The sequence below is a fragment of the Ursus maritimus genome, unplaced genomic scaffold, assembly GCF_017311325.1.
Source record: "Ursus maritimus isolate PB19 unplaced genomic scaffold, ASM1731132v1 scaffold_29, whole genome shotgun sequence".
NCBI lineage: Eukaryota > Metazoa > Chordata > Mammalia > Carnivora > Ursidae > Ursus > Ursus maritimus.
Window position 1 is genome coordinate 30,723,314 of NW_024425452.1, and position 13,945 is coordinate 30,737,258.

The following is a 13,945-nucleotide window of genomic DNA, read 5'->3' on the forward strand; positions in this document are numbered from 1 at the left end:
GATTCAAAAGAAAATGTTAGAAGTATTTATTCAAACTCAGTAATGTTTATAAACATATTGAGTGCCTGTCAAGTAGCAGGGACTGTGCTAATAATACACAGATGAAAAAGCACAATTTTTTCCATCATTAAAATGTTATTGCTTTAATTTATACCATATAATATTGGCTGTTTCAAAAATTGTCCTGTATTTCATAATCCATCTGTTTCTGACACTCTGATTCCTTAAAACTCAAGTTTCAATCTCTTGCTAGACAGCCTTTCTCATTGTTATCTTTGACTTGGTAACCTGGTATTTGCTTTCTAGTCAGATAACCTGCAGTAGACACCGGGCATACAGTACTTTACGTGTAACCTCATGTTTAGTTAAGCAGTGCTAGTACGTTGACGGTTAGCAGATGGCTTGCTGGGGTTTTTTCTCCCCCCTGCCCCACTCCCCAACAAGGAACCATATTGGCGAGTGTTCACCTGCCCCTAAGGGAGAACCTGGCGAACATGAGCTTAAAAGAACAGAAGTTTTGGTCTCTCCGAAAGTCTGCAGGCTGATTTGTTCGGGGCCTGTGTTTCTAGGACTCTCTTGGCCTTTTCCTGGTGCTTACGGGCTCAGGGTGGAAAAGCTGCCTCCCACCTCTAGCCCTCACACTGAGGTTCCAGGCAGACAGGAGGACAAAGGGCAGGGACAAAGGGCCTAGTATTTGCTTCCATGTGCTTGATCAGGAGAGCAAAGCCTCGTCTAGAAGCTCCGCTCAGCAGACGTGGGCTCACACCTCCGGGGCCAGAGCTGGGTCACAGGGCCGCCCAGCTGCAAGGGTGCCTGGGCAAACTGGAACTTTGGTTTTTCAGCCGTTGCAGAGGAGGGGCAACTGGTCTAGCGTCTGCCCCATACTTTCTGCCATCTGCATCCTCTTTATGACAGTATAATGCCTAGTGGTTCAAAAGTGAGGTGTTAAAGAATTGGCCATGAAATTTTTGAGATGCTCTGCTCAATTGCTGGGAAGTTCCTAGGGTCTTTGACAAGGGAAAGATCACGAGTCCTTTCCTCCCTTCGTGGTGGCCAGGAGTTGTCTTAGGGCCCTTTCCCTGTCCTTAGTTCAGGCCATCCCCTCCATTGTAAGTTTTGTCAAGTTATAGGAACATTTTTACTTTCTGTTTTCTTTCTTCTACCTTTGACTTTTTCTGTGGGAGATACATAAAAGGTCCTGATCAGTCCTATATCTACCTCAAGTCAGAAAAAAGAAAACTGTGTATTTGAAGTGTGAAAGTAAGTGAAATAAAGAACTGTTACATTGAATACCTAAAGCCTTTGAAAGTACCCAGAAGTCACTTTATATTTTTTTGCAGAGGGCCCCATCTAGGGCAAAGAAGGGAATGCTCGTGTGTTTGAATGAAGGAAACAACTGAGCAAGTATCTTGTGTTGCATAGCTCTTTTTGTATTTAATCCTCTCATAAGTCTATGAAAAAAAATTGGGTCCATTTCACAGATTTGGCAACTAATGCTGAGAGAGAAGCTTTGTAATTTCTCCAAGGCTACCCAACTGACAGGTCCAGTATTAAACTCTGGAAAGTCTAACTCAAAAATACACACTCCCCTTCCACCCTCCAGTTTTCCTTGTTCACTCTTCTATCTGTACTTCATTTGTCTTTAAACTTGCTTTCCCACAATTATGCACATTAAATCTCAATTAAAAAAAAAACAACAACTATCTTCTTCAAATTGATTATTTCTCTTTATTTGCTAGTGACTCCCAAGGTCCCAAGGTGCAGCTTCAGCTGTGTATACCCTAGAATTCAAACATGGCTAGACATGTCTAGAAGCCTATGGAAGGATTCTAGCAGGGGCTACTTAGTTACCTGAATTAACTGTCAGTCTTCTGGGAAAGACCTACTCTGAGGAGAAGAGAGAGTGGAGGAGTGCAAGTTTACTTAAAAGTGCCACAGAGTAGGGGTAAATCTGACTCAAGTACAATGTAATTTATTTAGCCTGTCCTCTGACCCAATCGGAGGGACTCCTGGAGCCAGGAGGTTGCCAGTGAAAGAGCTACAGACTTCTTCACTAGGATTTTCATGGGTCAGTGAGTGTCCATGCCAGGTCAGCCAATTCCGCAGCACCAGCCCAGACAGTTGATAGCCTGGGTGCCTGTGGGGGGGGGGGCGGGGGGCTCACCGGGGCCTGGGTGCAGGCCTTGGGGTTCTCAGCGGGGCCAGGTCTGTCCTGCAGGGATTTGGAGTTGAAAGGCTAGACGTTCATTGCCTTTGTTTGGGCTGTCATAACAAAATGGACTGGGTAGCTTATAAACAGTATATATTTATTTCTTACAGTTCTGAAGGCTGGGCGTTCAAGATTAGGGTGCCAACGTGGTTGAATTCTGGCAGAAGCCCTCTGCTGGTTGCAGACTGCAGATTCCTGGCTGTGTCCTCACGTGGTGGAAAAGGGCAGGGATATTCTTGGGTCTATTTCGTAAGGACACTAATCCCAGTCTTGAGGGTACTGTCCTCCTAAACTAATGACCTTCCATAGACCCCCACCTTGTAATACCATCACCTTGGGGGTTAGGTTTCAACATATGAATTTTGAGGGGAAACAGAGACCATTTATTGATGCAGGGCCCCTTAAAAAGCTTGTTTCAGAGCTTCTGGAAATATTGGGGGAAGTGGATGGGGGTGATAGAATCCCATGGTAGCGGTTGGAAGCAGAGTCAGGGAAATAGTGGTATATTTGCTTCATTCTCAGTGGCCATCAGTTTGCAGATATATCAACAATTTAATTAAAACATTTGGGCCAAACAAAATACTACATTATGCACTTGGAGTTTTAAAAATTAACTGACAATAGCATTTAGTTAAACATATAGTCCCGTACAACTTTCTTCTTCAGTATCATTGGCAATGTTAGAAGCAAAGCCTTTTTCACATTCAGGGTCTACAGATTGTTCTGAATTATTTAGACAATTTACAGTTACATGTAGCGTCTTACACACACTGCTTTTTAAAATCATACGGCTTTAGCATTCATGGAGAAATACTGGCATTTGATCTACATTCCTTTTTGGCTAAACTTCAGTTACATTTGTTCCTAAATTAAATTACCAACTCAGTTTGATCTCTAGAACAGCACCTGGAAATCTTTGATGTTCAGGGCTGGAGTGATAATTCTTTAATCATCCATTCAGTTAATATATACTGACGGCCTCGTGCATTGCCAGTCTCTGCGCTTACAGAACCGACATTGTGGAGAGAGATGAGCATGAAGTCAAGTACACAGATAAATAAATAAAATTTTAATAAATTTAGACAGCAGAACTTCAGCTAAGGTGGTTAGAGAGGACTCTTCATGGTAGATCATTCTAAATGACGAGACAACCAACACCGCGGAGAGTCAGGACGAAGGCTTTCTGTCACGCTGGCCCTTCCGTGTGTGAAGATCCTGTCTATTCGTTAACAACTGTGTAGTGAGTGCCACATGCCAGACACGCTTCGAGGCCCTGGGGACACAGCAGTGAACAAAACAGGAGACAGAATCCCTGGCCCTGTGGAATTTATATTCTATTGGGGGAGGTAGAGAAATAAATACGGAAAACGTACAGTATGTCAGGTGCTAAGTGCTGGGTGACAGATGAAGCCTTGAAGGGAAGCAGGGAGTTGGGGGGTGGGGTGCTGGAAAAATGCAAAACCTGCTTGTCAGGGAGGGCCTCATTAAGAAATTGAACTTTGAGCCACCAGTGGAGATCTTTGGTCTAGCTCGGGGCTGGCTGGCAAACTTCGTGAGGGACAGACTTTTTCTTCAGGTTTGGGAATCCCGTGCCTCTGTTGCAGCTCTCAGCGCCGCCCTGGACGGTATGGAAATGAGTGGGTGGAGCTGTCTTCCAATACAACTTTATTCACAGACGCTGAAATTTGTATTTCATGTGATTTTTTACATGTCATGAAATACTATTTTTTTTTCCAACCCCATTTAAAAATATCCCATTTTTGACCATGGGCAATATAAAAACTTATGAGCTCGATTTAGCCTGTGGGCCATAGTTTGCCTTCCCATGATCTAGCCTAAGAGATTTTGGAGTATCTGTTCCTTTTAATTGGTTTGGATAATGGTGTATGTTTGAATAATAAAATCCAACTCTCATGCTTTTGTAGATATCTTCCTGTTTTGGGTCCAACAACTTTTTTTTTTTTTTTTGGTCGTTTTATGAAGAAAAGAATGAAAATTCATCTGTTTATTCAGTGACAAATATTCATTTCACTTGAATTTATGTCTTACAGCTTTTAATTTCTAGACTCTGCTATGCAGTAATAGCTTTTATTTTCAATCCATCATACTACAGTATTTCTGAAGACATTTTAAGTAGCAGTTAAGAAGTTTCTTCAGGTAAAGCTATAGAAAAACTCGATCAAGTGGCTTAAGCAATTAAGGGTTAATTTGTCTAATACAGAAAGGTTTAGAGCGGGCTGCACAAGACTGGTGTGGCAGCTGTACCCAAGCTCCTGTCTTTCTGCTTGACCATCCTTAGCATATGGTGTTTGTTTTCACAGTTGCAAAATGGTGTCTGTACCTCCAGGCACCACTTCTGCGTTTCTTCAAGAGAGGAGGGAGAAGGACATAAGGGGCTTCGTGTTTTTAGTCATGTGATGACCCCTGGCTCCAGAGGAGTCTGGGTAAAACAGGGTTTTGTAGCGGAGCATGTGGCTTTTCCAAACAGAACCAGCCTTATGTTATTAAGAAAGGGAGGGAGATTGGCTACTGGGTAAAAAACCAGCATTATCTGCCATGGCTTCTGAGTGTGTTAAAAAAACAAAAACAAAAAAACCACCTGAGTTATAGGTCCTCCATCATGGCTGAATTGACATGGGTGAAGACCCTGACTGCAGTCCCACTATTGCCCCACAGTGTACTTCTCTTCCACTTGTTCCTCACATCTCTTTTGGTATTGATTGTAGGGTACATTTTGTTTTGGGATAGTTGAACTGTGGGGAGGAGAAAGCTCTTTGTGTCAAGGAAGTGACGGTGTATGTTGTTGTTATTTGAACTCCGGCACATGCAGTGCCCTCGACAGCTTCCTGTCGCCGCATGGGAATCCTTCTGTTACCCTGCAAGCCGTCTCTTCTCCCAAGTCCCTGCCGCCGAGCTGGCCTGTCCCCCTTCCACGTAAGCCAGGGCTCCCACAGTTGCAGGCCGCGTGCACCCCAGCAGATCTTAAAAATAGCCGGTGGTGGCCGCTCGTGACTCATCTTCCTTCCTGATGCTAATGCCACAGAGAGCCACTTGAAAACTTCCTGCTCCGGGTTAAATTTCTGCCCTTTGCGTATTTGAATGATTTGCTGTAGTATTAATTTTCTGTGGCCTTAGCTCTTTCTTAAGAAAAATTTCTTTTTAATCATCTGGCTTTTCTTAAAAGTTTGAGTAAACATGGAGGCCAGTGAGTAACAACTCCTGGGGCTTCAGGTCCTGTTGGAAAACCTGATTTATAGAAAACAGCACCTCTCTAGAGCCGTATACTACTGTTCCCTTCCGTGTGAAGCGCTCTTTCCCAACATAACTTTCTTCTATTTAATCTTTTGAATATTGACATATTCACACTGTTGAAAAACCTTTCAAGTTCACACATGCGGCGAGTGAAGACTCTTGCTCTTACTTTGTCCCTGTCGCCTGGTACCCACTCCCCCAGCCCCTAGACAGCTATTTCTGTCAGTTTTTTATGTAACTTTCAGGAGTTCGTTTTTTTTTTTTTTAACATAAATACAAGCAAATACAAATGTGTTCCTTTATTTTCTCTATTTTTAAAAAAATGTTCCTAGTCTATGCACAGTTCTGTTCACCCCCCCCCCACTTACTAATGTACCTTGGAGATCTTTTCAGAGCAGTGTTAACAGTACATACAGAACTACTCTTTTTTTAAGTTGTTCAGTATTAAAGTGATCTTTTTGAAACACAAACCTGGTCCTGCCTCTCTGCTTTCCTCTGTTAAACTAGAGATATAATTATTTACATTTTACTCCTTATACTACTGTCAGTTATCACCTTTGTTAGTAACTATCCTTTGCTTCTTCAGCATTGTTAACGTGTAATGATGCATTTGAATTTTTATTTAAACAGCAATTTGTTCCTTTCCATCTCCCTCAGTTTTACTGAGATACCATTGACATATAATATTGCATAAGTGTAAGGTACACAACACAATGATTTGATATATGTGTGTATTGTGAAATGATTACCACAGTTAGTTAACACATCCATCATTCACATCATTTGAATTTTAATATTCTGTGATACATCTTTCAAATAGTGGCTGTAAGGAGGGAGGCGTGTTGAGACATGGACACTTTCATACATCGCTAACGGGAACTTAAATTGATGTGGACTTTTTGAAAAGCAGCTTAGCGTGGGTCCGTTAGGAGCCTGAAAAACGTCTCTACCCTTTGATCTGAGTTTCATTCATAGGGCTTTGTCCTAAAATAGTGTAGAGAGTTACAGTCAAAGATTTCTAAATAAAGATGTTCACTACATGATACTTCTGGTGGTGAAATTTCCAAGTATTATAAATACCAATAATTGAGTAGTGGTTAGCTAAAAACACGTGCATGATGAATTGCTAAGCAGATATTAAAATTCATGCTTTTGAAAATTTTTTAATGACAGGACAGTACACAGGGTATATTTTTGAGTGAAAGGGGCAAGATGCAGCTGTTTTGGTTGAGTGTGATCCTATGAAAGGAACGACCAGTTGAGCTGTAGGGGATTATAGTCCAGCAATAAATGCTGGGGGGGGGGGTTAGGGGGCTGGGAAGTAAAGAAACTGTGTACATGTCTTTGCTCTTTCCTAGTACTGAGAGTATATGAGTGTCTAGGCACTCACATTTGGGGAAGATGTAGAGGTGGGGTGGATATTATGTGTATGTATATACATTATATGGAAAACTCAGGTTTGACTGTGAGTCAGTTTCATTTTTGATCACTCTCATGAACATTTGAAATGTCTTGGATATGTAAAGCTCTGCATATGGACGTTAAATCCAAACCCTTTCCTCCAATTAAATTTTGAGATGATTGTAGGTAACTTCTTGTTTGCTTGTTTTTACAATTTCTAGACTTTTAAAAATGCAAATACATTGCTTTCATAGTCAAAGGAACTGGATCATGAAGGACATTGTGCTATGCTAAGAAATGTGTGTGTGTTCTTCCAAGGGCAATGGGGACCCACTAAATAAATAGGAGAATGACATGATCGTCTTACCAAGAACACATACGAAGACCTTGATCAAAATAGGTGACCACTTTTGACATCAGCATCAACCTAGTTTTTCTGCCTTATATAGTTACAAAGAGAAATTAAGTAGGATGAATAATACCTTTTTTTGCAAGCCAAAGTTTCAGAATAATGTAACTACATTTCTGAAATTGTGTACCAGTGAGGGGAAAATGTTAACTTTTTCAGAAATGAGAACTAGCTTAATTCAAGAAACTGAGATAATGCATCAAACTACCATACGGTAGTTTTCTTGTTTTCTGATACTACCGAGTGTAAAGATGTCCTATTTGGCTAGCTTTGTATTTCTGTCCATACTAACTGTGCCATCTTGTTAGTCATTCATAGACTTCAACCCAGTGATCAGAATCTCTGTGCTCATGACATACAACAGATTCCCATCTCAGAAACACGTCACTGAGGCTTTTGGGGGGGAAACTGGAGGAAACTGGTAGGGGCAATCAGTATGTGAAAGTTTGTTCCTCAAGCATTTTATTTTTTAGATGAGAGGTCTTTCTGATGTCTTGACCTCTCAAAAGGGATTCTTTTCTTTGGCCATTAGAAAATTACTTCACCGCTTAAGTTTGTTCTCTATGTACATTTGCCAGAATCGTTTAGAAAAAGCAAGCTTGTTGAATCATGTTTTACATGCTGTGTTTAAGATAGTGAATATTGTCACCCTGTCTGAATTACTTAATATGTACCCTTAAATAAGAAGATTGATAAGATTTTGAAAACCTACAGATGTGTTTGCCGCTCTTCAAGAGCACATCTGACCCCTAGTGACTGAAGAGGGAAACATGAAGATGAGAGGAACAAAAAAGGGTTAAGAAATGGAGTTCAAAGTAAGATGATGCTTGTTTACTCTCACCTTAGAAGCAGAGAACATTTTTCTCTTGTGAATGATGAAGGGATGCTTTCATGACAGTGGCTACAGCTGTGGAATATCTGAAAGAGACTGCTGAGGGGGATAAAAATGTTGCTGCTCCCGGGAATCAATGAAATGTTGCCATCTCGGATGGGCTATAAAGTGGTTTTGGCAAAGGGAGCTTTCATGACTGTAAATGTCAACTTCTGTAAGTGGGAGGGAGAATGGTTATGGCCTACTGAGACCTGAGTCCCTCACCTCATACATAATCTGATCCTTCCAGCTTGTGCCCCAGAGTTTTGGGGAGTGTGGGAAGGTGAAGAAATCATCGTTGTCAGGATTTGTGTAGATTTCTGTGGGATATCCAGAGAGTGGATGGTGCATGGTGCCTACGAAAATTGCCTTTTTATTTTTTTTGCATCAGTGACCTCTGACAATGAGAAATCAAATCTAATTCAATTTGGAAATATCTACATATTGTTTCAGATGAGCATTTCTCCTTATTTGTTTGTCTTCCATCTTTAGATAAAGAAGAAGCAGCAGGATGTGGTTAGATTTCTGGAAGCCAACAAGATAGAGTTTGAGGAGGTGGATATCACAATGTCAGAAGAACAGAGACAATGGATGTACAAAAACATCCCCCCAGAAAAGAAGCCTGCTCAGGGCAACCCTCTGCCACCTCAGATATTTAATGGTGACCGATACTGTGGAGTAAGTAGCCAGATTGTTGCCACACTATTTCTTTGGGTGATTCAAAGCACAGTTACCTAGAGTGAAGTTGGGTTTCTTCAGTGAGGACTGTGACCGCTTCACCTGGTGCCATTCAGGTTCACAGTCTGACAGAGGGTGTATGAGTCCAAGGACACAGACGATGTGTGAATGTGAGTCTGTACACGTCTGTCTTCTTGTCTCTCTGTTTGAGGAAAGTGGTGGGAAGGGGAGGGCAGTGTGTGTGTGTTTATTGTGTTCTAAATTTTAAAGCAGATTTTTTGATTAATACATTTTGGGGAGAAGAGTGGAAAAGATAGTTATTCTTGAATCTTTATCCCTCTATAGGATAAAAAATTACTAATAGCTGATTATAAACCAGAGTTTGTTTTTTATGCTAATGAGCCAGATGGATCATTATGAACTTCCGAAATAGATTAGGTGCCTTCCTCCTGTATGTAGCGTATGAGAAGATGAAGTCACTTTTCTTTAATGACCTATTTTCCTTCTCACTGGGTTAAGAAAAAAAAATCAAGAAACTTCTTTCTAATGAGTAGCTAGGATTTGCCCTTTGTCATAGTCTAAGTATATAAGTAAGTGTTTATTTTGGGACCTGTACTACAGTTCTTTACGGCCTGGAGAAGGGGAAGGGGCTATAGTGCTGAGGTGCTTCAGGAGAAATAAATAGCTGTGTTGGATTGGAGTGGCGAAAAGGGATGACAGTTCTTTTGATACCTTGGGAGGAAACAGTTTGCATGTGCATAAGAGAGAGGGAAATGTTGAAATGTAAAGCCATAAAGATTGCGCCTGGAGTTCTTGCATTCACGTCAGAGGAGAATCCTGCGCAGGGCACTAGATGTAGATTTGAGTTCTCCTACGACCTCATGTTGGCTTTGACACCTTGGAAAGTCATCTTTCCCTTAAAGCCTCAATTTTCTCATCTTTAAGCAAAGGATGATACTATCTGACTGACTTCACAGGATATTGATGACTGTAAAGTACTTTTTAAGAATAAAGCTTACTGTTTTGGGGGAATTTTTTACATTGTGATCTCATATTTTATTAGGGGAAGTATGTGGTAACTGAAGGTGTATCCCATTCATGATTACAGAGCCTAGAAAATGTACTCTTGTGTCTGCAAACCAAAATGAGATATCGTTGAAACTGTGTATAAACTCCACAGTTCAAAACAAAGCAAAACTATTAGTCAAATAGTGCTAGAAGACTTAAAACACAAATCAAGCAGCTTTCTGTCCCTCAGACTTCCCAGGTATGAGAATTCCTTTGTTCTGGTCTTGTAGTTGAGTGGTAATTCGTCTGGGTGTAGAATTCTAGGTTGGAAAGTACTTTTGTTGGTTTTGCTTCATTATCATCTGGTTTCTAATGATGTGGCGAAGTCTAATGCCATTTTCCTTGATCTTTGTATGTTTTTGCCAGTTTCTTCTTTGCAGGTTTTTAATATCTCTTAACTTATATTTGTATCCTAAAATTTTTTGGTGAATTACCATAATGCAATCTATTTTTCATTCACTGTGCTAAGTGCTCAGTAGGTCCCTATTGTCCAAGAATTACATGATTATTAAATATGTTTTTATATTATTTTCCTTGAAAAATTTGTCCCTGCTTTCCCCCCCATTCTCTTTATCTGGAATACATATTAATTTAGATAGTGAACTTCTTACACTGATTTTCTAATATTCTTATCTTTTTCTTTTTCTTTCATATTGTCCTACTTTGTGTTCTACTTTCTGGGAGATTTCTTTAACTTACCTTTGAATTTTTTCATTGAATTTTTATGTCATCTTTTTTTTCCTCTTTCTTATGTTCAGATTTTTTCTTTTTAATAATGTGCTTTTGTGAGATGAGTACAAGATCTTAGCTCAGTGGAGATATTAAATATGATTTCTTTGAGGTTTTCTTCTCTTACCAGTATTGTCCCTGTTCTACTAATTCCCTTTTTTGTCACTTTGCTTATTTTGGTCTTTTCTCTCAAGTGTGGTGGGCTTTCCTCACATGTCTGGTGATCCTTTTGTTTAAGAGGTGAGGCACTAGAAAGCTAATTAGAAGCTGTGTTTGTGCTTATATATGCATGTGGGCTTGTTTCCCACCAGACTTCTCTGTGGCTTGACTGGGTAGCCTGTTACATTCTTGTTGTAGATATTGATAATCAAATCTACAGGTCTTTCCTCAGATGATGATTTAATTTTTCCAGAGAATGGTCCTTCAGTCTCTTGCTCTGGGGATATCAGCCTGGCTACCAGAGTTCTGGACCTGTACGGTGAGAGGCCTGGAGGGTCTCAGTCTCTGCCATGCAGTTTCCCTTTATATCTCTGTTTTCATGCTCACTGTCTCTTCCATGCTGCTGTTTTTAAGTTCGTTGCTTCCCAGAAGCCATATTTATTAACAGGGTACCTTCTAGTTCCTTGGGGGAAAGTGAGGCACCGGGGTCTAATTGCTGCTTAGGCAGATTTTCAGACAGTCTCCCTGTTTTCTGCCTTTGCCCACTCACCCCACCTTCACAATAGCTGATGCCTCCAGTTCCTGACGTTTCCTGGGGGGCCCCGCAGCTTGTTCAGACACTGAGGTTTGACCGTCCTCTGCTCTCTGATTTCCCTCACCATTTCTCTCCTCACTTCCTGCATACGTTGTGGTTCAGAGCTGTAGATGTCTCCTAGTTTTGTTTTGTTTTTTAATGGTGTTTCTGGTTTTTTAAAAAAAATTCTTGTTTTGTTGATTTTTCAGGATAAAGGAGGAAAAGACATTCATTTGAATGAATGTATTGAATGAATAAAAGGATGTAATGTGAAATAAAGTTAATTCCTTACCCTTGCTTTCACTTCTTTATGACTTGCTAAATCTCTGTGTGTCTTTGCCCTACAGAGTGTATGGAAATTTGTTGATAGACTGGGAGCTGGCTAGAGGCTTACACACTGATTAAACTGTGCTGGATAAATGGCATCCTCTCTGCTTGAGCAGTGTTGGTCCTGTGGGGTTGGTGACAGCAGCACTGGTACACACACTGTCTTTACAGTCTGTGCTAGCAGGAGTTTTGAAGACAGTGTCTGCTCTTATCACGGTCAAGTAAATTCGACTTTGACAAAAGCAAAAGCATTAGAGGGCAACTAACCATGGTCTCATTCATCCTACCTGCTCCTGTGCACCTTGCTTTACCTAGTGATTGTTTACGAGTGGTCTTCTCTGGTTGGATAACTTCTGGAAACCTGCCACACTGCAAGTGACAGGATCCAGTAAGCATGAAGATTCTCCTGTTTCCAGGAATTGGCTGGAAACTTACTCCTTTATTTTAAACTGGGTGAGCTAGCCATGGGAGACATAAACAGCTGCTAAGCTACTTGGTAATCAGTGTAGACAATTTCCTTCTCTCTGCCCTTTAGTATTTGAATAATCTGCCTGTTGGAAAGAATTCCCCACTGAATTTAAGCTCCTTGGCATCTCCAGTCAGTTCTTCTCACCCCAGAATTTGAACATTGAGGGGATAATGCAGCAACACCAGATCAGCTGGACAGGGGTCTTGGGGTCAGGAATAGCCATGGCGGGTGTCCTAATGGGGCTGATCCTGGGGTGTGGCCTGGGAGTATTCTTGGCTACCCAGACATAGAAATTTGTCTTATAAACTGGTTCTCCAGCTTTAATGTGGATTCAGAGCTTCCCACTCTACTGCCACAAATTCCTTTCCTATTCAGTTGCTAATGTTCATTTCAGTTGTTTGTAGTCAAGAACCCAAATTACACAGACCTGTTGTTCTTGCTATTTTCTGGGAGTATCCCTCCCATGAGCAAGATTCTTCTCTGGAAATGAGTAACCTAAAGGTAAACATCCCCATTCCTAGGCTTTCCTGATGGGTTTTATAGTGTCTGATTTGGATTTTGGAAAGCTTAGGGTCCCCATGTTCAAGTTTTAAATTTTGTTCTCTCTCTCTGGAACTGGCATGTGTGGAGTGCACCAGAAATGAAAATACTTACATATGCACTAAACGAAAGTATTTACTCCCTTTTCATTTCTTTTCTCCCTCCCTATTCGGGGGGGGGGGGTGGAGTTTGGATTTTTTAAAATATATTTTTATTTTATTTTACTTTTTATTTAAAAAATGTTTGATAAAAACATACGTTGTAAAAGTTACTATCTTACTTTTAAGTGTACAGTTTAGTAGTGTTAAGTATATTCATTGTTGTAAAACAGATATCCAGAACTTTTTCATCTTGCAGAACTGAAACTCTATACCCATTAAACAACTCCCATTTGTCCCCTCCCCCCAACCTTGATAACAGTCATTCTGCTTTCTACCTATGAATTTGACTATGTTAGATACCTCATGGAAGTGAAATCGTACAATGTCCTTTTGTGACTAGCTTATTTCACTTAGCATAATATCCTCAAGGTTCATCCATGTTGTTGTGTGTCTTAGTCCATCAAGGCTGCTGTAACAAAATGCCACAGACTGGGTATTTTGCAAACAACAGAAATTTATTTCTCACAGTTCTGGAAGCTGGAAGTCTAAGATCAGGATGACAGCATGGTTGAGTTCTGATGAAGACGCTCTTCTGGATTGCAGACAGCCAACTTCCGGAAGTGTCCTTATATGGTGAAAGGGGACAGGGGAGCTTTTATATAAGGGCATTAATCCTATCCTTGAGGGCTCTACCCTCATGGCCTGATCGTCTCCTAAAGGTATTTGGGCATCAGGATTTCAACATATGAATTTTGGGGGGATACAAACATTTAGCTTATAGCATTGAAGCATGTGACAAGATTTCATTTCTTTTTAAGGCTTCCATTGTGTTCCATTGTACATTCATTGATGGATTGGGTTCTTCCACCTCTTGACTGTTGTGAATGGTACTGTTTTGAACATGGGTTTGCAAATATCTCTTTGAGATTCCACTTTCAATTGTTTTGGGTATATCATAGAAGTGGAATTGCTGCATTATATGGTAGTTCTATTTTTAATTTTTTGAAGCATCATCATACTGTTTTCCATAGCAGTTGTGCCATTTTACAGTCCCATCAACAGTATGCAAGGATTCCAACTTTTCCATATCCCCACCAATACTTGTTATTTTCTTTCTTTCTTTCTTTCTTTCTTTCTTTCTTTCTTTCTTTCTTTCTT

General features: G+C 40.6%; 1 protein-coding gene across 1 annotated transcript in view; it reads left to right on the forward strand.

Moving 5' to 3' along the window:
- The window catches only part of SH3BGRL2 (SH3 domain binding glutamate rich protein like 2), a 59,196-nt gene that overhangs the window by 26,181 nt on the left and 19,070 nt on the right, over positions 1-13,945 (forward strand). Inside the window, exon 2 of the mRNA XM_040643694.1 lies at positions 8,635-8,820. Coding sequence (XP_040499628.1) covers positions 8,635-8,820 — 186 coding nt within the window. The remainder of the gene's footprint in view (positions 1-8,634; positions 8,821-13,945) is intronic.